A 24,621-nucleotide genomic window follows, 5' to 3' on the forward strand; every position below is an offset into this window, starting at 1 on the left:
ATTCATGGTTTCTACTATTTGGTAAGGCTAATTCTCAATTATTATTTAGTGAGAGATCTTGTCAATTTATTATCTATCACGTTTTAAGTGAACTAAAGCGGTGAACTAAGATAATTATAATTGACACGGTCGATGACTCGATAAAATAAAATGCATGTTTAGTTATGGCGATTTAGCGATGCATGCAAACATATAAATAAATGCAAAACATAAAACATAAAATCCTAGTATGGCCTTCCCTAAAAAGAAAATTTAATTAACTATTACAATTCGGAAACCAACTCTATTGGTCCCTTTAACTTCACTTGGCACGCATTCCAAGGCAACGTCGTCTTGTCGGAACGCCTTTCCTAATGGCACTGTCTTCAAGGATCTCTGGAATTACATGTAATAATTAAAAATTACATAACTTCCTATTATACATTACAACCGAATCGATATGCCCATACATTCCGAGTAATACCAATTAAAAAACTAAGGCCATACTAAGTAAAATTATATAATTCAAAAATTATATAAATGAAAAATATGACAGTCATAAATAAAATGCAGCATTAAAATATGTATGAATATGCTTAATTTTATGCCAAATCGCCTTTAAAGAGCTAATATCGTATATTTTTCTCGGTTTTATGGATTTGTATGATTATTAACTATTAAAATCATGAAACATTTCATAAATCACATTTTTGTTCAAGGTAATTACCCTAACCTTTTAGGACTCAAAATTTGTTCTTCACAAAAATTTCGACGATAATTCAACTTGAATTTCTAATATTGTTCATTTGGACTCAAAATATATCTAAAAACTCCAAAATAAATTAAAATAATTTCAAATAATTTCAAAATTTGAAATTTAAACTCTTCAACATTCTGGAATAAATCCATGACATTCATAATGTTCAAAACTTAGGTTAAAAATTTCGAAAATCTTTCGAGAAAAACATCGTTACGGTTTATCGAATTTGACAAATAAAATCATTAAAGCATAAGAAAAAATAATTTAATCAACTTTTCACTTTTAGATATGAAAAGTGGGATAAATAAGCAACATTGGACGTTTTTCTTAAGTCATGAAATATGTGTTAGCATTATATGCTAATTTAAGTCACTATTTATTGAATTTTTACTCAAAAATTCATAAATCATGCATAACGAGTTCAATCCATCTAAGATTTGTACACACACTGAGTAAAAATGCATGTGACAACATATTAAATTTTCATGACCAGATTCGAAATTTATCTCATATTAACCTAACAACCCTTTTAAATTCAACTTTAACTTATAAAATTCATATTTTATTCAAAAAGACTTTATTTTACACGAAATTTAACATGAAACTAGTAGATTATATTTCTGAAATCATATCCAAAAATCACTGAAAAATTAAAAGTTTAACTATTTTTCATCCAAAATTGACATTTTTTTTCATAAAAATCACATTTTAATGCCAATAATATATATAATGAACAATAAAATCCATAAATCATCCCATATGACCTAAAATCCATTTAGGACCATAAAATTTTAAAAAGCAAAAATTATTTCATGATTTATCTTCATAAATCCTAAATAACAAGTTTTATTTGTAACTAATTAACTCGGAAAAACAAACCCGATTTTGAATGCAACAACCTTGTGCTCTATTACCACTTGTTGGGATTCTTTATCTCATAACTTTATATATTGAATATGTTAATAATTAATTTACTCATAAAATTAATTCAAGATCTTATGCAAGCAAAACAAATACAAGACTAAGGCGAAAATCGGTTCCTTACATTGGATATTTCGGATATTTGGGCACTACTAAGGTCACCTACCTTACTTAGTTCTTGAGCTTTCCTTATGGATGAACAAGATTCAAGTATAGAATCTCTCCCTGAAGATTGTACAAAGATAATATCCTTAATAGTTTAAATTAATATGAGACTAGTATTAATAAAAACTACCTTAAAAATTGACACAAAATAATTTGTATTTTGCTCTTAAAAATTCCGGTCAAGAGGGAGTGATATTGTGAGGTTTTTGCTCTCTTATTCTTTATCAAAGTGTAGAAGAAATTATGCAACAACAACTAGAAAAATATATCATTTGTATCCTTTATTTTATAGAATGAAATATAAGAGATAAAATCTCTTCAATTTCCCTATGGAAAACCAGTGGGCATGGGTAGAAGGGAGCCAATGCATGATGCCCATTTTCTTCCCAAGAAAAATAGGTTTGCATGGCTAATAGTAGGTAGGTAATCATTTTGTTTTTAGGAACTTAAAAATATAAAAACACAACCCTACTTCTCCCTTCATAAAACCGGTTATCTCATAAAATGGTAGTCCATTTTATTTTTGTCATTTGTCAATTGTGACATATGTGACATGTTACATGACATGTTACATTATAATGCATTTTTAACATATTAAAAATCATCATATTAATTAAATATGTCACATACAAAAATAATTAGTAATTCATAATTACTTGTACCAAAATGAGTCATATAATTATAAACTACAACAACTTGTATTTATAATAAATTATTCATTCTATTTTTATTTGTTTCATAAACAATAAATTAATCTAAGTAATAAAACAATTCGATTACTTAGACCGAATCTTATTGAATCAAATTATAATAAGACACGTAATTTTACTCACAAAATCACTCGTCAATTTTAAGGAATTTAATTAACCCGTATCAGCATACGATTAATTAAATAATCAATTAAGAGCATTACCCTATAGGTATGACCTTAGGGGATCAACTGGTCACCACCATCGTCGGACAGTAATGTCAAACTCTAGTCAGCCAATCATTACCGATATGTGTGGACGATTTGACTAAGAAGTATTACTTTCCCTCATGTATTCTTAATATGAGATTTAAACATGTGATCTCAATATGATCAACAATGTGATCGCATTATTGTCGGGGACACTTACTCCAACATATGTGATGGGGCATATTCTGCACCCTCTGACCAAGTCAACATATTGAGCAAGGTCAAAGATATCCACAATAAGTCAACGGCTTAAACAGCCTAACCGACGCAGCCTGTCGGTCTGCCTCTTGTGCCTCGGCTAGGACACCTTGTCCGCCGGGGCACACATCCGCGAACTCATATCCAAGACCCCTCGGCGGTGGGTCAACAGGGCCCGCCGGCCTGCCATAGGTCCCTCGGCCGAGGGGTAGATCAGTCTTTCCACCTGCTAGCCACTTGGCCACTTGGCCACTACGTGACAAAAGGTGAGAGTCTATAAATACTCCTCAACTATCATTGAGGAAGGGATCCACAATTGAACCTAAGAATCACTATTCATCTGGTAATATCTTCCTTATCTCTCTACAATACGTACTTTGCCAAGTAACAACAACTTACCTCTCTAAGTTACTGACTTGAGCGTCGGAGTGAGTTCGCTCGGCCCAAAGCCGAGCCCTCAGTTTGTTCATCGTTTCAGGAGACCGCAAGGAGGAGTTAGTAAGAGACGTCATTCAACAAGCACGGGTGGTGACAAATAACTGCTCTGGAATTACACCCGGAACAATTGGCGCCGTCTGTGGGGAAAGATACTAGAAGCTAGTCACATTCATTCCCAAACAAAAAAAAAAAACAAAACAAAAACCCACCCAAAAAAAAAAAAAAAGCTAAGAAGATGTCAAAACAACAAGAGGTATTCGTAACTGACGAAACCGAGTTCTGCCGAGATGATACCGTACACAACTCTGGAGTTGCGCAGCCCTCCACCGGCCGGGTAATTCAGCCGGAGTACGGGATGCCAATAATACCGATACGTCGCCGCCCGCCAACCAGGTCACCATCATGGGACATGTGGTTGATGTAGCGAAACCGAAGCTACTCCCGGACCTCATTAGTAGTACGTCGGCTCATACTTGTCACACCGACAAGAGCGGCGGAACCCGTCCGGAGACCAGGGGCCCGAACGTGACTCCAAGAGACTTGAATGGAGCACTGGAAGAAGCCGACCCGTCAAGACGCCGGAGGAGCCCAGTGTGCCGGTGGTAGACCTAAGCTCCTCCCGCACCCGCGGGAGGACAGCGTCGCCGCGGCACCGACGAGGCCTGCCTCAGAGGAGTGAAAGAAGTCCGACTCGTCAGAGTCGGAGAAGAAGCCCGACTTACCATAGTCGGAGGAGAAGCCCCACCCAGTACGAGGAGAGGGGCCGGACTAGGAATGCGAGGAGCCGATCGCCGCGTATCATTCGACACGTGGTCAGACAGCCCCTCAGTGCCTATGTCCTTGACACCGCCGTGCCAACCAAACTAAAATTGTCGGCGTTCACTTACAAAGGGGATAGCGACCCCACCGACCATGCCGAGGCCTTTGAGTCGTACATGTCGGTGTGGGAACAACCCGATGAAGTCTGGTGCCGAGTCTTCCCAACGACCTTGCATGGGATGGCTCAGAGTTGGTACAAAGGGCTACCCGACGGGTCGGTATACTGTTACGCCGACCTAAGTGACGCCTTCCTAGCCCAGTACTCTTGCAATAAGAGGAAAGCCGTGGAGACGTCGGACCTCCTAACTATTAGGCAGGAGGGGGGCGAGTCTCTACGAAGCTATGTGAAGAGGTTCGATGCCAAGGTTCAGCAAATTCGGGAGATTAATCCCGAGCTGGCGGCCTTCGCGCTGATGAAAGGCCTCCCGAGGGGAGACTTGAAAAATGAGCTCATCAAGTCCGGAGGCCTGGGCTTAGACGCCGCCAGAAAGATGGCCGACCAAGCCATCAAGGTAGAAGACTATCACAAGACCTGGGTCGGCCACAGCGAAGCTGGGCACTCAGAGAAGAAGAGCCACCGGGAGGACAACTCGGATGAAAGACGCCGTGACAATAATAGGTCACGGTCTGATAAATCGCCGACGAGCTCGGCGGGCGCCGGGGGGAGTTCGGGAACATACCACCAAAGGCGGTACCATGACCACACCCCCTGGTTGTATCTGCCGCCGAGGTCTTCGCCCTGAGCAAAGGCGAGGGCTAAAAATGGGAAAGGCCTCCCAAGCCGAAGGGAGACGGTGACACGAGCCAAGATCTTGTGAGTACCACGGCCACACCGGTCACCTTATCGACAACTCGCTGCATCCAAGAATGCCATTGAAGAGCTAATCCGGAAGGGGAGCCTCGGCAAGTATGTTGCCAAAGGCCAAAAGATCGAGGCCGGCGGTTCAAATAATAAATCCGTCTTTGAATGGATAGGAGTGATCCATGTTGTCATCGGGGCAACGAGAACGGTGGGTCCGCTCATGGGCACAAACGGCACTGAACGAGCCGTATCAGGCCATCAACTTTGTGCCCAAAACAGCGGTCCCCGCTTCCAACATCCCCGATATGACTATTGGGAAGAAGGACTACGAGGGAGTCATCGCTCCTCACAACGACCCACTCATAGTCCACTTGGACATCTCCAACCACCTGGTCAAGAGGTGCCCGATTGACACGGCGCCTACACGAACATCATGTTCGGGAATGCTTCCTCAACCTCGGCGAAAGTCAAGGACCTAAGCCCTTGCACCAGTCCACCGTACAGCTTCTCCGGGGCTCGACTAGTACCCCGGGGTCAATCGATCACGGTGATGTTCGGCGAAGGGGTTGCGGCTAAGAATGTCCTAGCTGAGTTCGTGGTCATTGACGGCTCGTCCGCTTACAACGTTCTTATCGGCCGAGTCACTCTGAGCGAGGCCGACGCGGTGATGTCCATACGGGCCCTGACACTGATGTATGTCTCGGACCGGGGGGAAGCGCATAAGCTCGTCTCCAAGGACGAGAAGGACGAGGTGGTCAACACCCAGATATCCGCCAGAGGATGCAACATGCAGTCCCTCAAAGTGGCAAAGAAGTCAGAGAGGGGGAAAAGCCCATCCTTACAACAGGAGGGCGACCTCATGGATGCAACTGACGGCTAACTAGGAAGGTGTGCCTTTAATAAGCCGTTAGAACACTGACGATCTCAGAGAAGTACCTTGTAAAGTGCCGGAGGTGCCCAAGACAACTGTGGGTACCCCGACACATGTTTATATCTAATGAGGAATCGTCCAAGTTCTCCATCAAAGTGTTCATTTCCCAAATAGTCACTATCAGAAACAGGTACCGACTCACACTGTCATACCGACAAGAGCGGTAGTCACTATCAGAAACAGGTATCGGCTCACACTGTCATACCGACAAGAGCAGCAGTCACTCCAAGTGGTAGACGCCACGGCAGTCATCATCAAGAAACAAGCGCCGTCGCAGTCACCCCAAGTAGTAGACGCTACGGCAGTCACCCCAAGAGGTAGATGCCACAGCAGTCACTCCAAGTGGTAGACGCCACGGCAGTTATCATCAAGAAACAAGCGCCGTCGCAGTCACCCCAAGTAGTAGACGCTACGGCAGTCACCCCAAGAGGTAGACGCCGCAGCAGTCACTCTAAGTGGTAGACGCCACGACTGTCACCATTAAGAGGTAGGCGCCGTCGCAGTCACCTCAGGAGGTAGACGCCACGGCAGTCACTGCCAGCACAGCTGATACCCGCAAAAGCAATCAACATTCCTTAGGAACGTTAAACAGTTGAGATACGCACTCTAGACTGCCTCGGCCAGGCCGAGGCAAAAGCAAAAGAGGCGCTCAATTAATAACGTGAGAAGACGAGAAAAGACCTCGGCCAAGCCAGAGGCAAAGTGAAAACGTTTACAGTTAAGACGCTCAACTACTAGCGCAAGAAAACTCAGAAAAATGGGGTAAAGACCTCGGCAAAGCCGGAGGCAAAAAAAAGAAACGAGCTCTTATTAAAGATGTTCAACAAATTACAAGAAATGCAGGCGACGGCCGTCCCCATAAGGATAAGCCGAAAGACAACCTACCAAGTTTGTACAAAATACAAGGAAAAGAAAGGCAAAAGGTTACAGATATCATTTAAGCGCCAAAAGCTATCCGAGGCGCCGGGAGAGCCTGGTGACAACCGCCCGTCTCCCTATGCCTCGTTCTTGCTCATGATCGGCGCGTTAGCAAAGATCGTCCCTAATAGGCGACCCATAAGTCGTCTCTCGCCTCTCGGTTTTCTCGGCGAGCGCACCTCGGCCGGCCTCGCGCCTTCATCCTCTCGGTTTCCTCTTTGGCTGCCCTAGCCTCCTCAGCAAGGGCCGCCTTCTCCGCGGCCGCCTCCGCCTCCCTCTTCACCCTTGCCTCCTCCTTGGCCTTTTCCTTCGCCTCTTCCTCCTTAGCTTCGAGCCTGCCATCAAACAGCTCGTCAAATCTGTCCCACGGAAAGGAGCCATCAAGAGGGAAGAGCTCCTCAATCACTTCCCTGGCAGCTCCTTCGGCCAGGTCCCGATATTGGGCGCACATGTTAGGGAGAAGAACGGTTTGGAGTTTCTCAATGTCCTCCTCCCTTTGGGCAATGATAGCATCCTTGTCCCGACCACCTTCCCCAGGGTCCGGAACAGTCCCTAAATTCGTTCCTCGTTTAAGGTAAAGGTCGGCGCGCTTCGAACAAAGTCACGCATCTCCCGCACTTGGTAGCTTCACCGCCGCACCTCGGCCTTGGCTCTCTCAAAGAAGGACTTCCTTTTCAGCGTCCCTCCCTAAGTTTTCTCTCAAGACGGATCGCCTCTTCAGCCTCCGCCTTGGCCCTCTCAGCCTCCTTGTTCGCCGCGTCAAGTTCCACCTTAGCCGCTCGAGCCGTGGGGCGCCTCGACCATGGTCTCCTCTTGCTCCATAATGTGGGAGCCGGCTAGCCGAGCCCACTTCGCCAGCCTCTTGGATATTTTTGCACCCTCTGCCACAAGCTCGGCGGGGGAAATCTTCCGAGGTAGAGGAGCGATGGTGACATTTCTATCATCAGCCTTCTCAGGCTGCTTCTCCAATTGCCGTACGGTGAGAACGGCGGCTGCCGACGGTTGATCTGCAAAAAGTCAATTAAAACATCCGTGTTAGTATACATGGACATATCGAAAAGCCACTCATCGAACGCCCAATGAGCCGGAGTTTGAGCCATAGGATAAATCGCACCAGGCTTGGACTTCTTTGTCGGAGGGCCCATTTCCTTCTAGCCCTCGGTAGCGGCAATGAAAGCAGCAGCAATGGGGTGGACCTTTTCCTCTTAAGGACGAGGGGAGATCCCTCCGCATCGTAGTCCTCCCCGTTGGTGATATCAACGATCTCCACCGTCTCCTTCGGACCAAGGGATGGAAGGTGGAGCGGATGTCGACGCCGTCGCGCCGCCGGCTTTGTTTTCCGCGTTCGACGCGGCATGTTACTAGCAACCCTCGCCCGGGCCGCCTCCACATTCAAGCCTTTCACCGCTGATCCATGAGGTCGTTCGGCGACATTCTCATGCCACGACCAAGCCTTAGGATGCAAATTAGCAACGGTCTTGTCCTTGTGCAGCCCCATCCTCTTGAGAATATCCTCGGATAGGTCCGCGCCAAAATGATCTGCAAAAGAAGCAAGGCAAGAGTTAAGCAAGGAATGAATCAAAATCCAAAACGGACAGAAACATTGAGAGCAGTCATGGGCCTCACATCGACCCCACTCACCCTGTGCTAGGGCCGGTATGAGGCCGACATGGCAGAGCAGCTCATCCTGAAGAATGATCTGCGTTGGGGGAATCCATCTTTTCGACGCCCCACTCTTTTCCGTCTCAAAGAGCCTCATCGCCAGCCTCTCATCCTCATTAAGAGGAACCTTGTCGGCGTCCATTTTAAGCTTTTTCCGGGTAACCCATCTGTCGTGCTCTGCCTCAGTCTCGCACCGCAAATTAACTTGGTGCTGGAAGGACCGGGGCAGCGGATAGTCATCCGGCACCTCAACGTACACCCACCGATCTTTCCAGTCCTTGCAGGAGGAAAGCTTATCAACGGAGATGTAACCCGGCTCCATTTGCACGCTGTACCATCCGACGCGACCAGAAAATGACGGCCGGAGGTGATGAAGCCGACGGAATAAATTAACTGTTGGGACCTCCCCCTTAAAGAGACAGAGCCAGACAAAGCCGACTATGGTCCTAACAGCCAGCGGGTGCAGCTGGGCAACAGCGACGTTCATGGCCCTAACGATGGCCATAACGTAATCATTCAGCGGAAACCGGAGCCCGTACTCCAGATGCCGTATATATACGCCGGTGCAACCCGGTGGAGGGCAACAGATGGCCTGACCCCTCTCAGGGATAACAATTTTGTATCCCCTGCCAAAGTAGAAATGGCCCTCGAAAAGCGTCTCGCCGGAACAACGGGCGAACTTATGGGTCCAAGTACGGTCAGGGCCGATCTTGCAGGGTTCGCCGTGGTCCATGACGTACTGCCTCCCCTCATTGGGAGGAGCCCTTTCAGCATCATCATCGAAATCGTCTCCGCCGTCATCAACATCATCATCATCCTCCCATTCCTCCAAAATTTGAGGATCAACTTCAGGAGAAGGAGACCTAGGGCCCCCAGACCTTAGCGGGATGGCGTCTAGCAGTTCCTCCTCATCAAGACGCGATGGGGAACCCCCGGCGTCGGTTTACTAGTCCCGGCATCAGCAGAAGACATGTTTACAGCAAAACCCACAAGTTAAAAAGAGAAATTTGTTGGTTTACCTTGAAGAAAAGTACTAGCCGGAGTAGCGACACTGAAGATTAGAAGAGAGAAAAACCCTTGGAAAGTTGGAGGAAAGAAAATTTTAAGAGAATGAAATTGGTGCCCAATTTCAAAAACTAACTGCCCTATTTATAGGAAAAAGCCCATGAAGAAGGACCAATCAGGGCACAGCCCATGAAACGTCAGCCAATCAGCAATCAGACACGTGTCGGACATGCAGCCACGGAATGTCAATCGTTGCAACAGTTGAATTTCAATCAATGCAACAGTGACCAAGCGTCTTCAACACGCCCCTTCATATCTCTGCCTATTCATCTTCCTCGACAAATTCCTAACTATCTGTTCTCCGCCGGCCACGTGATCAACCAAGCCAGAAAGCACCGGCCAGGGGGGCAATCAGAAACAACCGGCACTCTCTACCTTGGTCTCAGCCAGCGTCATTGCCTTTTTCCACATCGAACGTCCATTACACATCCATGTGGAGGGGGGATATGGTACGGCCTAAGCAGAGCCATGCCGGGGGAAGAAGAAGCCGGGGCAGAAATTTTCACTTGCGCAGAATATACGCTCAGCATACATCGGAGCCCATACCACGGCATAGACTACGCTGGGGGCAAATTGATGGGGCATATTCTGCACCCTCTGACCAAGTCAACATATTGAGTAAGGTCAAAGATATCCACAGCAAGTCAACGGCTTAAACAGCCTAACCGACGCAGCCTGTCGGTCTGCCTCTTGTGCCTCGGCTAGGACACCTTGTCCGCCGGGGCACACATCCGCGAACTCATATCCAAGACCCCTCGGCGGTGGGTCAACAGGGCCCGCCGGCCTGCCATAGGTCCCTCGGCCGAGGGGTAGATCAGTCTTTCCACCTGCTAGCCACTTTGCCACTTGGCCACTACGTGACAAAAGGTGAAAGTCTATAAATACTCCTCAACTATCATTGAGGAAGGGATCCACAATTGAACCTAAGAATCACTATTCATCTGGTAATATCTTCCTTATCTCTCTACAATACGTACTTTGCCAAGTAACAACAACTTACCTCTCTAAGTTACTGACTTGAGCGTCGGAGTGAGTTCGCTCGGCCCAAAGCCGAGCCCTCAGTTTGTTCATCGTTTCAGGAGACCGCAAGGAGGAGTTAGTAAGAGACGTCATTCAACAAGCACGGGTGGTGACAAATAACTGCTCTGGAATTACACCCGGAACAATATGCAACACCTAGGCCTTCATAATTGCCAGTGCCGCAGTTGCTACAACCATGGTATAAGGTCAAATCTGGAAGGTTATATTTGTTTAGCCGCACATTCAGCCAGTAACTCTCTTCCTGTAGAGTATATTTAGCCTGAAACATAAACCCAATGGATATTCAATTTCAGGAAAATCAACCAGTGAAACAGCCTTAGTATCTGTGACTGTCAATTATAATTAATTTCAAACAGAGATAACAATGTAACTTCTTGGTTTAAATAAGGGTTTTTTTGTCAAACACAACCTTTTAAAAAAAAAATTCTTCCAAACACCACCTTTAAAAAAATAAGTTTGTAAAACACAACCTTTAATAAATTTTTTGTTGTCAAACACGACTTTTTTGCCCGAAGGACTTAACATTTTGCAATCGGGTAACTTTCAGTCGATGTTTGAGATAGCAAACGAAGTCGGTTTGAGGCGTTTTTGGACTCATTGAAAAGGTGTAAATACAAGCTTTCCAGGAGTTATAAATACGATGGTCAAAGGTGGCCTTATGTGGGGTCTATTGATGAGTAAAGTAAGGCTGGTCGGAGAGATTAGCGGGTGGTCGGGGATTTTTAGTAGGTCTTTTAAAGTGGTTATGATGCTTTGTTTGGTCTGAAATTTGGTATGTAGGTAGCGGGGAGTGTAAGGTAGGCAGTAGTTGTATTGTTTTTTGTGGTTGTTTGTTGTAAGTGGTGGTTTCAAGTGAGTGAATTGACCCACAAAAAAAATCCTAATTTGACATTCTTTTGAATGTGTTTTACCTTCAAATTAACTCCCCTCGAACCACCATTTGTAACCAACAACCACCACAAACAACACAACTAAGACCTACCTTGCACTTCCCGCTACCTACATACCAAATTTCAGACCAAACAAAGCAACATAACCTGTTTAAAAGACCCACTAAAAATCCACGGCCACTCTTTAATCTCTCCGACCAGCCTTACTTTACACAACAATAGATCCCACATAAGACCACATTTTGATACGTGCATTTTATATAGTCTTTTTAGCCTATTTTATGCACGTATTTCAATGCTTTTATCGTAGTTTTATGCTACGAAATGCCCCGAATAGGCTACTTTGGGTTATTCTACCTTATTTGCAGGAATGGACCAGAAAGTAGTGAAATCGGGCCTTTTACCGTCCGTTTTGCATGCATTTGGAGGAAGAGTGAATTTGGAGCGGCATTATTGCTGTCTTAGGATGCGTGAAGCTGTTTCGGGAACTAAAAGGACAAGTCAAAGTCAAACTAATGAGAATTATGAGCTGCTGAAATTAGTTTTCACTCGATCGAGTACTTTACTAGTCGATCGAGTGGTTTTAGAATCAATAGTTTGCTCGATCGAGTAGATTATATGATCGATCGACCAGTTGCTTATTTGTGTTTAGTCGATCGAGTGCATTATATGGTCGATCGAGTGGTCTAAGCCTTAGTTTGCTCAATCGAGTGGTTTAAAACCACTCGATCGAGTTGATTCTCTTACGGGTTTGGCTTTTTAGGTTTATTTCCGTCATTAGGTTAAATAATTCCTATTTTCTTATAAATAGGAAGGGAGGACAACAGTTGTACCTCTCTTCTCTTCTCTTCTCTTCTCCTTTTTCTCGACACTTAATACATTGTTCCAGTTACTTTGTTCCTCTATTCCGGATTTATTTCAGTAACATTTCTCTCCCTTTTCTCTTATTATTTAATGTTTATTACTCTCTCTCTCTTTATTACTTATGTTCTTTATTTAATTATGTCTAGCTAATTCCTTTAGTATGTTAGGACTACGGAAGCCGTGGTAGCAATATGTTAGGATTGACATGATTAGATTAGTTTAGCGATAAGAATTGTATTAAGCAATATAATTGTGATTAGGTTGAGTGAATGCATGCAGGAGACCGATTTATTTAGTTACCCCCGACCTGGATCGAAAGATTGGAAGGGAAGGCTTACTTAATTACAATAGGTGATACCTAATTAGGGCGAAAGCTAAGTTAGGGAGACCCTAGGGCGATTAGAGACCGAAAGGGTATAATCGTAGGTTTAAGGACTGAAAGGTGACGACCTCGCTCTTTTTATCAATAATTTAATCGACTCAGTTGACCCGATAGTGTAGCTGCCACGGTAGACCGATTCCTAGCATATTTCTCTCTTTTATCTGATTTACCCTTGCATTTCTCCTTTATTTCCTCTTATTCATTTCCCTCTTGCCTTAATCTCTTTAGTCTAGTCAAAACATTTCAAACCCCCAACTTGTGACATTAGACAAATAGAATAGACAAGTAGATAGTAAACCGCCTCCCTGTGGAGATCGACCCTACTTACCGCTGACTTCTGTTGGTAGTAATCTAGGTATTTATTTTTGGTATAGAAACGATCGTATCAAACTTTGGCGCCGTTGCCGGGTAGGCAACTATTTATTTATTTGTTTAATTCTGTCTGTTTTTAGCCTCAGGGGATTTTTCCCTTGAGACCGTTCTAATCTTTTCTTTAGTGCTGTTTTGATAGGCCTTACAGGTTCTACCTAGACAGTTCTAGGTGAAAGATTGTCAAAGGGAATGCTTGAGTACCTTTGACCCATCACCTATGTCCCATTATATGGCGCAACAGGTGATTTACTGCGGGAGATGTGGTGCTGCTGAGCACAATGCAGCCTTTTGCATGGCAGAAAATGACGAAGTTTACGCGTTCCAGCAGTGCAGTCGAGCTAGTCAAGCAGCTGTAGTTGTGTCGCCACATCTTCCCTATCAATGGCCACCGCAACAAGATCCTCCTGATATACAGAAAGAAGAGATTGCGGAGCTGAAATCTTTGTTGGAGACACTTGCATTTCAAATGCAAGATGATGATAGACGCACTTGTGAGTGATTTGATAAGCTCGAGTCTGAAATTGCTCAGTTAGTAGCTAAGTCGGATAGTTGGCAACCAGAAGAGGTATACTTTACCGAGAGCGGTTTTTCCCCTGAAGAACCCGTGTTGCCCAATGCTGAGGATGATTTATATGACTCGGATGACGAATTTCTATCATATTTCAAGAGCTTACACGAAGATTTCAGCGCTGTACAGGAAGAATCACTCGATCGAGTGACTTATATTAGTCGATCGAGTGAATTTCCAGAAGAAAGTTCTCGATCGAGTGATATTTCTACTCAATCGAGTGAAATGCAGGAGGAAAGCACTCGATCGAGTGATAATTCTGCTCGATCGAGTGAGTTGGCCAGTGAGAGCATTGACTCGTCATGTGGGTTTGTTTTAGATGACGATTTTGACGATAATAATGGATATGGTGAATCTCCCCTATTCAAAGTCGAATTGGATGCACTTGAGGCCGCGATTTACTGGACGAATTCCACTGTGGGCGACGAAAGGACAGCTGAGTCGATATTTGCTCCTAGCACGGATGAGGTATTACATTCTTTTGTCGATGATTCCATTGAGAGCAACCTACCTGAGGTAATTAGCGATGATTTTATTATTGTTAATATTCAAAGTACGCTACCTCGTTTGACTCGTGCTATTTCTTTTAATGCTATACCCCCTCCCATGTGGACGTATAAATTAATGAATTTTCACCGTCCTTGTCATCTCAATCTTGTTAATCTGAAATGGGACCTTAATTTATCGTCTATTGCTCTTGCGCTCCTTTATTTTGTGGATAAATTTAGGAGCTCACATAGGAAATTTGTTAGACTTAAACAGTTAAACATTTTTATTTCCTATTTCTTTATTCCACTGTGGTGCTACTTACATTTTTGTGTAGCACATGCGCAGATTTATGATTTAATGCTGCGCGCTTTGAGCTGTTTTGATTGTGACTGATTAGAGAGCCTCGAAGAAAAAGAAGGTCGAGCTGGGACCTGACTGAAGCTAGCGCTACCCGGGAGGCAACCCGGAGTTTTTATTTTGCATTTTTATTTCATTCCAGTTGTAATAAATGGTTTTCATACCATAGAAGATCTCAGTATGCTTGTCTAGTTAGTTTGCGGGCTGTTTTTATTTGCGTTTTGCAGGAATTATTGAGGTTCACTCGATCGAGTACTTTTTGTACTCGATCGAGCGCTTTTGCTGATAAATCCTCTCGATCGAGCAGTTTCCCTACTCGATCGAGCACCTGCAAAGAGAAGAACTGCTCGATCGACCTAAATTCCTTTCGATCAAGCAGTTTTGGATGCCTATTCCACTCGATCGACCACTGTTCGACTGCTATCGAGTGTTTTTGACTTGGATTCGCTTCCCGTGACGATATTTGAGCTGTTTAGCGACCTCCCACGTTGCTGGCTGGTTTGGGGAGGTCCCTTATTCGCGCAATCTTGTAAGTTTTCCTCATTTACTCTCTTTTTCCTCTAGTTTGCATTTCCTTTCCATGTTTTGGTACAATGGGGGCATTGTACGGTTTGGTTTGGGGAGGTTATGCATCCATATTTGTGTCTGCATCTTGTTTTTATTTGCATTTCTGTTATCACGTTTAATTTTTGTATTGCATTGTTGTTTATTTCCATATAAAATTAAAAATATCATAAAAATTAAAAAAAATTCAAAATTCAAAAAAATTCATGTTTATTTTAGCATATAGGTTGAGTCGAAACGGTTGATTTCAATGATGAAATTGCATTATATTTGTCCTTTTGCTTAAGCCTTGCATAGACTATATATCTTTTTAGCTTTGTCTTTTGCATATCTACGAGTTAATGTTAAAATTTAGCTGAACGAATAGACTTGACCTGAAATTTTGGCAACCTACTTATAATTTCTAAGGATTAGAGCCTTATAAACTGGTGTCATTTATGACCAGTTTCATGTAGGATTATGAGTAGTTACTCCTTGCATAACATGTTCATCAATTTGCACATATATGAAATTCAATTGCTTTTTGCCTTCACACATTCGGGTTAGTGGTTGGTGTCACATGCAGGGAGGTGCTTACATTCCCCTTTTATTTCATTTTTACCCATTTAACTCCACATTGCCAAATTTGCCTATTGACCCTTAGCTACATCCAAATTTAGCCTGCCTTATCAAGCTAGTTTAGTGTATGTTTCTGCGGTATATTTTTCATTGTGCCAAGTTTGGCTTGTATCTATTGATTCAGAGTTGGTAATTTATGAAGAAAGGGAGGATGATGAAAAAAGACGTGAAAAAGAAAAAAAAAAGAAAAAAAAAAGAATTTGAAAAAGGTATTCGAAAAAAAAAAAGGAAAAGAAAAGAAAAAAAGAAGAAACCGAAAAAGAAAAAGAAAAAAAAGATGTTGTTTGATGAGACGGTTTCACTCCTATGCTTTATTTACATTTATTGAGGAGTATTTTCAGTTCGGTTTGGTGAGTTTTGTGCCAAATGAAGGGCATATGCGCTTAATTCATAATTGAGTGAGAATGGATGTTGTTATATGGTTTTGTTTAGGTACTAGCTTGATCACCTATACCTCCACATTCCCATAAATGTTCTGCCTTTTCTTACCCATTGCCTCACTTTACCATATTTTTGTAAGCCATCGGCTGTGACAGGACCTTGTTTGGTTGGAATGTGTGTACGGTAGCTAGAATTGTCTATCATATTAGTTGCATGCATGTTTATGTGGGTCGTAGTCTAGGTGAGCGACTATTTTTCTTTCTCTCTTACATATATATGTTCACCCTTTGCTTCATGAGAGAAGAGTGACCCGTGAGAGTCCATTATTAAAGGTCTTGCAAGGTCGACGGTTCAGCTTTATTATAAACATCTTAAAACTCGTTTGCATTTGACTGTTTTGCTATAAGTGTTAGTTTGCTTGCATTAAATTGGTTTAAGTGGGCATTTGTAGCTAGCTCTGAGTTACCTTTTCCGTTCCATTAGTTTGCATTTAAGTTTACTCGAGGACGAGTAAAGGTTTGGTTTGGGGAGATTTGATACGTGCATTTTATATAGTCTTTTTAGCCTATTTTATGCACGTATTTCCATGCTTTTATCGTAGTTTTATGCTACGAAATGCCCCGAATAGGCTACTTTGGGTTATTCTGCCTTATTTGCAGGAATGGACCGGAAAGTAGTGAAATCGGGCCTTTTACCGTCCATTTTGCATGCATTTGGAGGAAGAGTGAATTTGGAGCGGAATTATTTCTTTCTTGGGATGCGTGAAGCTGTTTCGGGAGCTAAAAGGACAAGTCAAAGTCAAACTAACGAGAATTATGAGCTGCTGAAGTTAGTTTTCACTCGATCGAGTACTTTACTAGTCGATCGAGTTGTTTTAGATTCAATAGTTTGCTCGATCGAGTAGATTATATGGTCGATCGACCAGTTGCTTATTTGTGTTTAGTCGATCGAGTGCATTATATGGTCGATCGAGTGGTCTGAGCCTTAGTTTGCTCGATCGAGTGGTTTAAAACCACTCGATCGAGTGGTTTAAAACCACTCGATCGAGGGGATTCTCTTACGGGTTGGGCTTTTTAGGTTTATTTCCGTTATTAGGTTAAATAATTCCTATTTTCTTATAAATAGGAAGGGAGGACGTCAGTTGTACCTCTCTTCTCTTCTCTTCTCTTCTCTTCTCCTTTTTCTCGACACTTAATACATTGTTCCAGTTACTTTGTTCCTCTATTCCGGATTTATTTCAGTAACATTTCTCTCCCTTTTCTCTTCTTATTTAATGTTTATTACTCTCTCTCTCTTTATTACTTATGTTCTTTATTTAATTATGTCTAGCTAATTCCTTTAGTATGTTAGGACTAGGGAAGCCGTGGTAGCAATATGTTAGGATTGACATGACTAGATTAGTTTTGCGATAAGAATTGTATTAAGCAATATAATTGTGATTAGGTTGAGTGAATGCATGCAGGAGACCGATTTATTTAGTTACCCCCGACCTCGATCGAATGATTGGAAGGGAAGGCTTGCTTAATTACAATAGGTGATACCTAATTAGGGCGAAAGCTAAGTTAGGGAGACCCTAGGGCGATTAGAGGCCGAAAGGGTATAATCGTAGGTTTAAGGACCAAAAGGTGACGACCTCGCTCTTCTTATCAATAATTTAATCGACTCAGTTACCCCGATAGTGTAGCTGCCACGGTAGACCGATTCCTAGCATATTTCTCTCTTTTATCTGATTTACCCTTGCATTTCTCCTTTATTTCCTCTTATTCATTTCCCTCTTGCCTTAATCTCTTTAGTCTAGTCAAAACATTTCAAACCCCCAACTTGTGACATTAGACAGATGGAATAGACAAGTAGATAGTAAACCGCCTCCCTGTGAAGATCGACCCTACTTACCGCTGACTTCTGTTGGTAGTAATCTAGGTATTTATTTTTGGTACATAAACGATCGTATCACATTTAACCATCGTGTTGATAACCCATGGAAATCTTGTATTTCCATCTTTCCAAAGAGTCCAAGAACACCTCAAACCGACATCAATTGCTATTCCAAACATCGATTGAAAGTTACCCCATTGCAAAATGTTAAGTCCTTCAGCGAAAAAGTCGTGTTTGACAACAAAAGATTTATTAAAGGTTGTGTTTTACAAACTTTTTTTTAAAGGTGGTGTTTGGAAAAAAAATTTTTTTAAAGGTTGTGTTTGACAAAAAACCCTTTAAATAAACTCAATGCTGACCTTCTTCTGAAACAATTGCTCAACTACGATTATATTGCGCTCCTGGTTTGGTTGTCTTACCTGGAACACCTGGTAGCTCTTATCATCAAGCAGTTCTAGATTTGTTTCTCTCCTGAGGTACATTTTTTTTTAGCAAAACTCATTTTGAACACTTTAAAAAGGCTATGAGTTCATGAAGTGTTACCAAGAACGCAGTTCGTTAGCGTCTTTGCATTGTGGCTCTAAATTTATGGAAGTCTTTGGTGTAAATGCGAATGAGAATCCTACATTGAAAAATTTGGAATTTCATTTATAATTTTAGCGCTAAGTTGCCAAGTTAAACTGCTGAAATAAACAGGCACACGGGAAACTACCTTTTCGGTGTGCTGACCTTAAGGCTGTAAACCCAATCACCGAAAAGCATGCTGCAATTGCTTGAATGCCACGACATTCTTCAATAGCATGGTCTTCCCAGGCGGTTACTATCATGATCTGGTTAAAGCTTCACAGAAAAATAACCTAATATTGTTATGCTATCAAAGGTATATGTAGTAGTCAGCTTTAAATCTGCTCACAAAGCGGCGCACCTCTATTCAACAATGATGACCTCACAGATATCTCAGGTTTGTCCATTTGGCCTGGTAATTTTGCAAGTTGTGTCCACATATATAACAATGCCCAACACATCTATGGTTAAACATGTTTTCAATTAGAAGTTTTTATATTGTTTCATTATGTAAATCTCTGAAAATAACTTCCTAACCAAATATGATGCTGCTAAAATCATGACTCACCATATCTATCGCCCAGGGAAACCCTTTTTTTTATAGATGCAAGTGAGATGTATTTTGGCTGATATGGAATGCGATCGACAATGGTTTTCATGCTGAACTTTAGACGATACACGTCGTCGTCTTTAGTTTCTGAGTTTACGTTGGGTATCAACTCCAAATTGGCATTAGTAATCTCGTAATCCATTTTATCTTCTATAGTATCCTGAAATTCTGCGAGTGAGTCATTGAACAGGATGCTATGCAGCTTCTTTCCCTGCAATCATTTTCTAATTAAACTTGGAACGAACACATCAATATTTTTCGATAATGTAGATTTTAATAATTCAGTAAAAAAAACATACACCCTAATGTACTGGTTTAATAACATTTGTTTCTGAATATATGGACATTATTTATAAATGTTAAAATTGTAAGCTCTAAATAATTACCTCTTCATCTTGAAATGTTAGAATTTGATATTCCAATGCCTTATTTTCCGTAGAACTGTGCACATTTTTTTTCTCAATGACCTTAACTTTAATAGAATAAGGACCAGGTTCACTTGCAAGTTCTTTTGCAAGTTTACTGCTAGGCTTCATGCTGGATTGACAATGGCAAAGAAGAACTATTCTGTGGATATAAGGTAGAATTTTTAGATTATATTACTTGATATGAGTTTTAATTTTTGTTGAGATGATTTATAAGTTAGTTGTTGCCTTATATGTGTTACTCTACGCACATGGCTATGGCTAGGTGGACTTGATTCATTGTTGCTTTTGCACGTTCTGTCCTGATTTCCTTTTTGTGTGTTGTTCTCTAAATGTGTTGTCATGTCAAGGTTGAGATATCTCTTCAGCAGCATATCCTTGTGGGTCTGTCCAATAGCTTAACTTCCCTGTAATTTGTATTTCACAAACTATGATATCGATTTCAAATGCCTAGTCAGTTTTTCGGCTAGAGCAGGCTGAACTGCCATAGGTTTCCCAAATTTTTTGGTTAAAATCTCTTGTTTTCTTCAAAATTTATGTACGGTTGGTACTGTAAATTGAACAAAGCTTATGGAACCTGATTAATTAATCTGCGAATGTACGTCTAACCAATATTTGAACATTGATCGTTCCTTTTTCTAAATTTAAGGACTCGTGTAATCCTTGAATAAGTCTTAGCTTTACTTTTATGCATCACTCAATGTCCAATTTTGGGCGGTTTAGTTCTAATCTTGATCTGCTTAAATTTGGTAAATCATGCTATCCTAAAACGTGATAAACATAGAGTGATACCATGTAATGCTCAACACAGGCATACGCGAGAGGTGTGTTTGAAGTTTAAACGACACAGTTACATAGACGACTCACTATTTGATAATATCCAGATCTTATTAATAAAAACAGTGCAAAAGTCTAGCGGTGGCCATTTAGGGTCTAAGATTATCAGTAGTACAAATGTTATAAAATAGGCATAATTCCTACTACAGATGAGCTGCTGCTACGGCGGCGCACTAAAATTGTTGATGCTTATGTGAGGCAGCCGTTATTTAAATCACAAAAGGCTTCGTCACCATAGAAATAACGAAATCTAAGTCATATAACTTGGCTCGCAACTGTAACTGCAAAATGAGCACCCATTTCAGTGCTCCATTAGTTGATAAGGACTTTGCTGGTCCAACCTGAATGTAGATTGATGCTGCTCTAATCCTAGTTTCAGCTTTCTGTAGGTATGTTTGCTGTCCCTATTAATTTGCTCATATGTATTAGTTTGTATACATTATTATTGCAGACAATCTGTGGTCCACAACAAGAGACATTATATTTTTGTATGTAATACTGAAACGTTTCCCACTAATGCACAGAGATTTTGCCGTCCTCTAGAGATGACCATCTCTAGCTGCATCAAAAAAAACATTTATTGTTTCTGAATGTTTACCCACCTCTGGTTCCATTTTGTAGAGTTCGTTGGTCTTTGTTGCTAATAACTTTTCCGAATCATTGGTGAATGAGGTGAACGTGAAAGATCCTGTGTCGTCAATAGCCTCAAAACTGATGTTCATCCTAGGCAAATAAATAGATTTATATGAAAGGATCACTCGTGAAATGTGACTATCTATGCTTATAATAAATTGTTTAGGAAATCATTACCTGGGAACAGAAGTAACACTTTGGCGCTTGCACACACCACAGTTGTAGACATCACCACTGTCTTTTTGATGCTTGCCCCACATTGGCTACACACGAGATAGAACATGATATCTTTTCGGTCAAATTCAGGGATTGAAACATGAAGCCAGTGTTGCTCTTCTTGTAAAACATCAGCTGCCTGCTTATTTACTATTAGGTTAAAAAAGCTGTGCTTACTCTCACACAATGGCCTATAGCTGTTATAACAAAGAACGTTTACTCATTTTATAAAGTTAGTTAGCTATCTGCATAGCTATTCCAGGCATGGTTGTGCTGAAATAGCTAATTTAATGTTTTCATGTCATGATAATGAAAAGAATACATATATACACGTTACAGTAACTTGAAACATACGACCCATGTACCTTTTTTAAACGCAGTTTCTTTATTGTGGTTTTCAATCTGGCTATTCCTGGAGTACGGGCAGCTACCACTTGTTTATTCCTGGAGTACAGTTGCTTAATTGATACCGTTTGTTTATTTGCTTCATACCTGAATACATTTGAAATCACATAATTGATTAAGCATGTAAATAATTATTTGAAATAGTAAGGAATAGTGAATTTAGAGCCTTACCAAGCCCTTAGTCTATCTACTGCATCTCCATCTGGTTCCAGCTTTACATATGTTGAGTAGGTCGTAGACAGCGAGAACCCTGCAATTGCATGTTAAAGGGCATATTTATTGTCGTCTGTTAATGTTGGGTGATTCACGTTCAAGGCATTGATTACCGGTCTGATTACCTTTGTGGTATGATGGTTTCAGAGATGTTAAACCGATGATTGGGAATGATCCCGCAATTACGTGTAGCTTTTCTCCGTCTATCGTTGCCAGTTCTGCCCAGGCCGTGATTATAAGTGGTTGTGATGTGCTGTAGCAGAAAAGCAAATGTTTTTTTTGACCAGCATAAGTTCCTCCAAAGGGTCACTTAAAAGTGTAGAAAAAACCAAGTGCAGTTTATTTACCTCTGATCAATGACCACCAATTCACGTACATCTAAACCCTGTCCATCATGTCGCTCAAGCTGGCGTAGTGGCTCCATGAAGATAAGTATGACAACAACATCTACATTCAATTTAAATAGAGTTAATTATCATACCATGCCCTGACTCCCCTTAATAATTTTGAGTTTTTTACAGAGTAATAAGACTCTTTCAGAGTTTAGCATAACTGATTACCATATCTGTCATCAGGTGACACTGCTCGTGGGATTGCTGTAATGGTTATATAGTTGGGGCCTGTTTGAGGAGTCGACCCTTCAACAGGTCTAATAATGGTGTCTGCACCGAAACTCAGCTGATATGGGTTGCCATCAGGCATTACCTTTATTTTTGCATTGGAAATCTCATACTCTCCTTTATTTTGTATGATATTTTCAAACGTGGCTATGTCATCATTGTACAAGGTCGTTTTGATTTTACCACCCTGTATTAAATAGGTTAGCAACTGGTTGAAACCTAATATAATTTTTAAATACATATGTTCTTTATATGGTTACTTATGTACAGGAACAAATTGGAGGTGCAAACTGAATAGATTTCCATGTTTAACACTGATAATTTTCTTTCAGTATCTCTTTAGCAACAGCGCATACAGTTTACCTTAAGAGGCCTTTTTGGAGAAAATATTAACCAACCAAACATTTAAGTGTCTATCTATTGGTCGTTTAAGAACATTAGTACACCTCTATGAGTCGCCACAAAATATATGGTTGTTTATCGACAATAGTTTATGAATACATGCAGTAATTTCGTACCGTTATAAATAGGTATTGTGTCTACCATATTTTCGAGATGTCGAAAGTAACCAAGGCGCAAAAGTATTTTATTTGATGTTAATCACTCACAAATAGGCCTTATAAATGGCCATTACATGACTACTTAACAAACGAGATAAATGAAAATACCTCTTCATCTTAAAATATGATCCTCTGGTAATTAATCTGCTTGTTTCTGGGTGATGTCTGTGTATTGCCCTTCTCAATTACCTTAAGCCGAATCGAATGGGGGCCGATCTTTTAATTCAGATACTTCACAAGGGTTTTCCCCTGTTTCTTTTTTGCTGCAAAAACCAATGAATATTCTTAGATTTGAAATATATAAATCTTATACAATTATATACACAACTGATTTTTATCAACAATACCTAATGCACCTTTTTTTTGGGAAGTTATGATTTTGAAGTTGTAAAATATACTATGAGAGATTACCTTGGTTGCTTCTTTTCTTTAGGTAACCATGTTTAGCCTCTGAAAGCCTTCTCTAAAACTATCAAAGGGATGGATGTTACGTGTGCAGGTAGACTATAGCTGTTCAGGTATGGTGATGCTGCACTACCATCAAAGCACCTATTTCCTGCGTGGTTATAAGTTGAGTAGGAAATGAGCTAAAGAGTGTTAGCTGCTCTTCAACATGCCCTACTCTGAGGATGAAATATAATCACGTGAAAAGTTAATTGGTAATTTAGATAACTAAGGAAAAGCTACTTAGTACTTATCTCTAGTATAGCCCTTCCTCTAGATATGTAGCATTCTCAAGTGGTTGTGGGCCTATCTAGTATAGCCTTTCCTCTATATCTACATTATTTATTTCCTCTAGATATGGAGTATAGCTGGAGCATTTTCCTTCACAACCTGTTCATGTCGTGTCATTCCAGTTGGGCACAGTGAATTCAGAAATTCTGCAGGTTACACATTCGAATTGTCGTCTATAACACTGTCAAAACTCTTGTAAGTATGACTCTTTTCTGGAAAATGTTCAATGAGTGTACTATTGATAGCATCTACATCAGTATTACGTGGCGTGAGTATAGTTCTCTCGGTGAAAATATCTAGATTGAACGTTTTTTGCCGTAGTTCTGGGAAAACTGTAGCAATCAGGGTTTGTTCAAGTGGTTCTCCCTCTTTGGTTTTTAGCATCAAGTTATGAGGTATCTCCACCAAAGCACTTTCTGTTGATTGCAGAACCCCATTACCCAAGTCTAGCAGAAACTCTGCAAATTCAGGATCCGCTCTTGCTCTGATATTCTCAGTTAAGCTAAATTTGGTAAGGTATGGCCATATATTTGAGCTGACTATGCTTGCATCCACGGCCTCTTGCTGCGTGCGACATGGTAAAACATGAAGTACTTGGCAGAAATCCCCTCAAAAAACAATCACCTTGCCACCAAAAGGCGCAAATTTCTGCACACACTTGGCAGAGCATATTAACAACCTCGATGTTTTCTTTTTTAGCCATGGAGGCCTCAACCCAAATGATCAGGGCGGCCTCCCTTATTAAGCATGCTAGGCTACCCTGTTTTGGGACATCATAAGTCAGTG

General features: G+C 41.5%; 1 protein-coding gene across 2 annotated transcripts; it reads right to left on the reverse strand.

Annotated features, from left to right (window-relative positions):
- Positions 1 to 20,443: 20,443 nt before the first annotated feature.
- On the reverse strand, positions 20,444 to 23,819 carry LOC141626332 (replication protein A 70 kDa DNA-binding subunit B-like). 2 transcript variants are annotated; one of them, XR_012535931.1, is made up of 10 exons: positions 23,512 to 23,819; positions 23,209 to 23,363; positions 22,481 to 22,727; positions 22,268 to 22,367; positions 22,046 to 22,173; positions 21,879 to 21,957; positions 21,668 to 21,794; positions 21,264 to 21,441; positions 21,056 to 21,176; positions 20,444 to 20,857 (listed from the first exon to the last, which is right to left on the reverse strand). XR_012535931.1 is itself a non-coding variant. In XM_074440203.1 (10 exons), exons 3-10 carry the CDS (start codon positions 22,620 to 22,622, stop codon positions 20,663 to 20,665), a joined length of 978 nt encoding a protein of 325 aa, XP_074296304.1. In that variant the 5' UTR covers positions 22,623 to 22,727; positions 23,209 to 23,363; positions 23,512 to 23,796; the 3' UTR covers positions 20,486 to 20,662. The 2 variants fall into 2 exon arrangements, 1 of the variants encoding a protein (XP_074296304.1); XM_074440203.1 differs by having other exon boundaries at positions 20,486 to 20,857; positions 21,264 to 21,349; positions 23,512 to 23,796.
- Positions 23,820 to 24,621: the final 802 nt, after the last annotated feature.

This window comes from Silene latifolia, chromosome Y (assembly GCF_048544455.1).
Source record: "Silene latifolia isolate original U9 population chromosome Y, ASM4854445v1, whole genome shotgun sequence".
Taxonomy (NCBI): Eukaryota; Viridiplantae; Streptophyta; class Magnoliopsida; order Caryophyllales; family Caryophyllaceae; genus Silene; species Silene latifolia.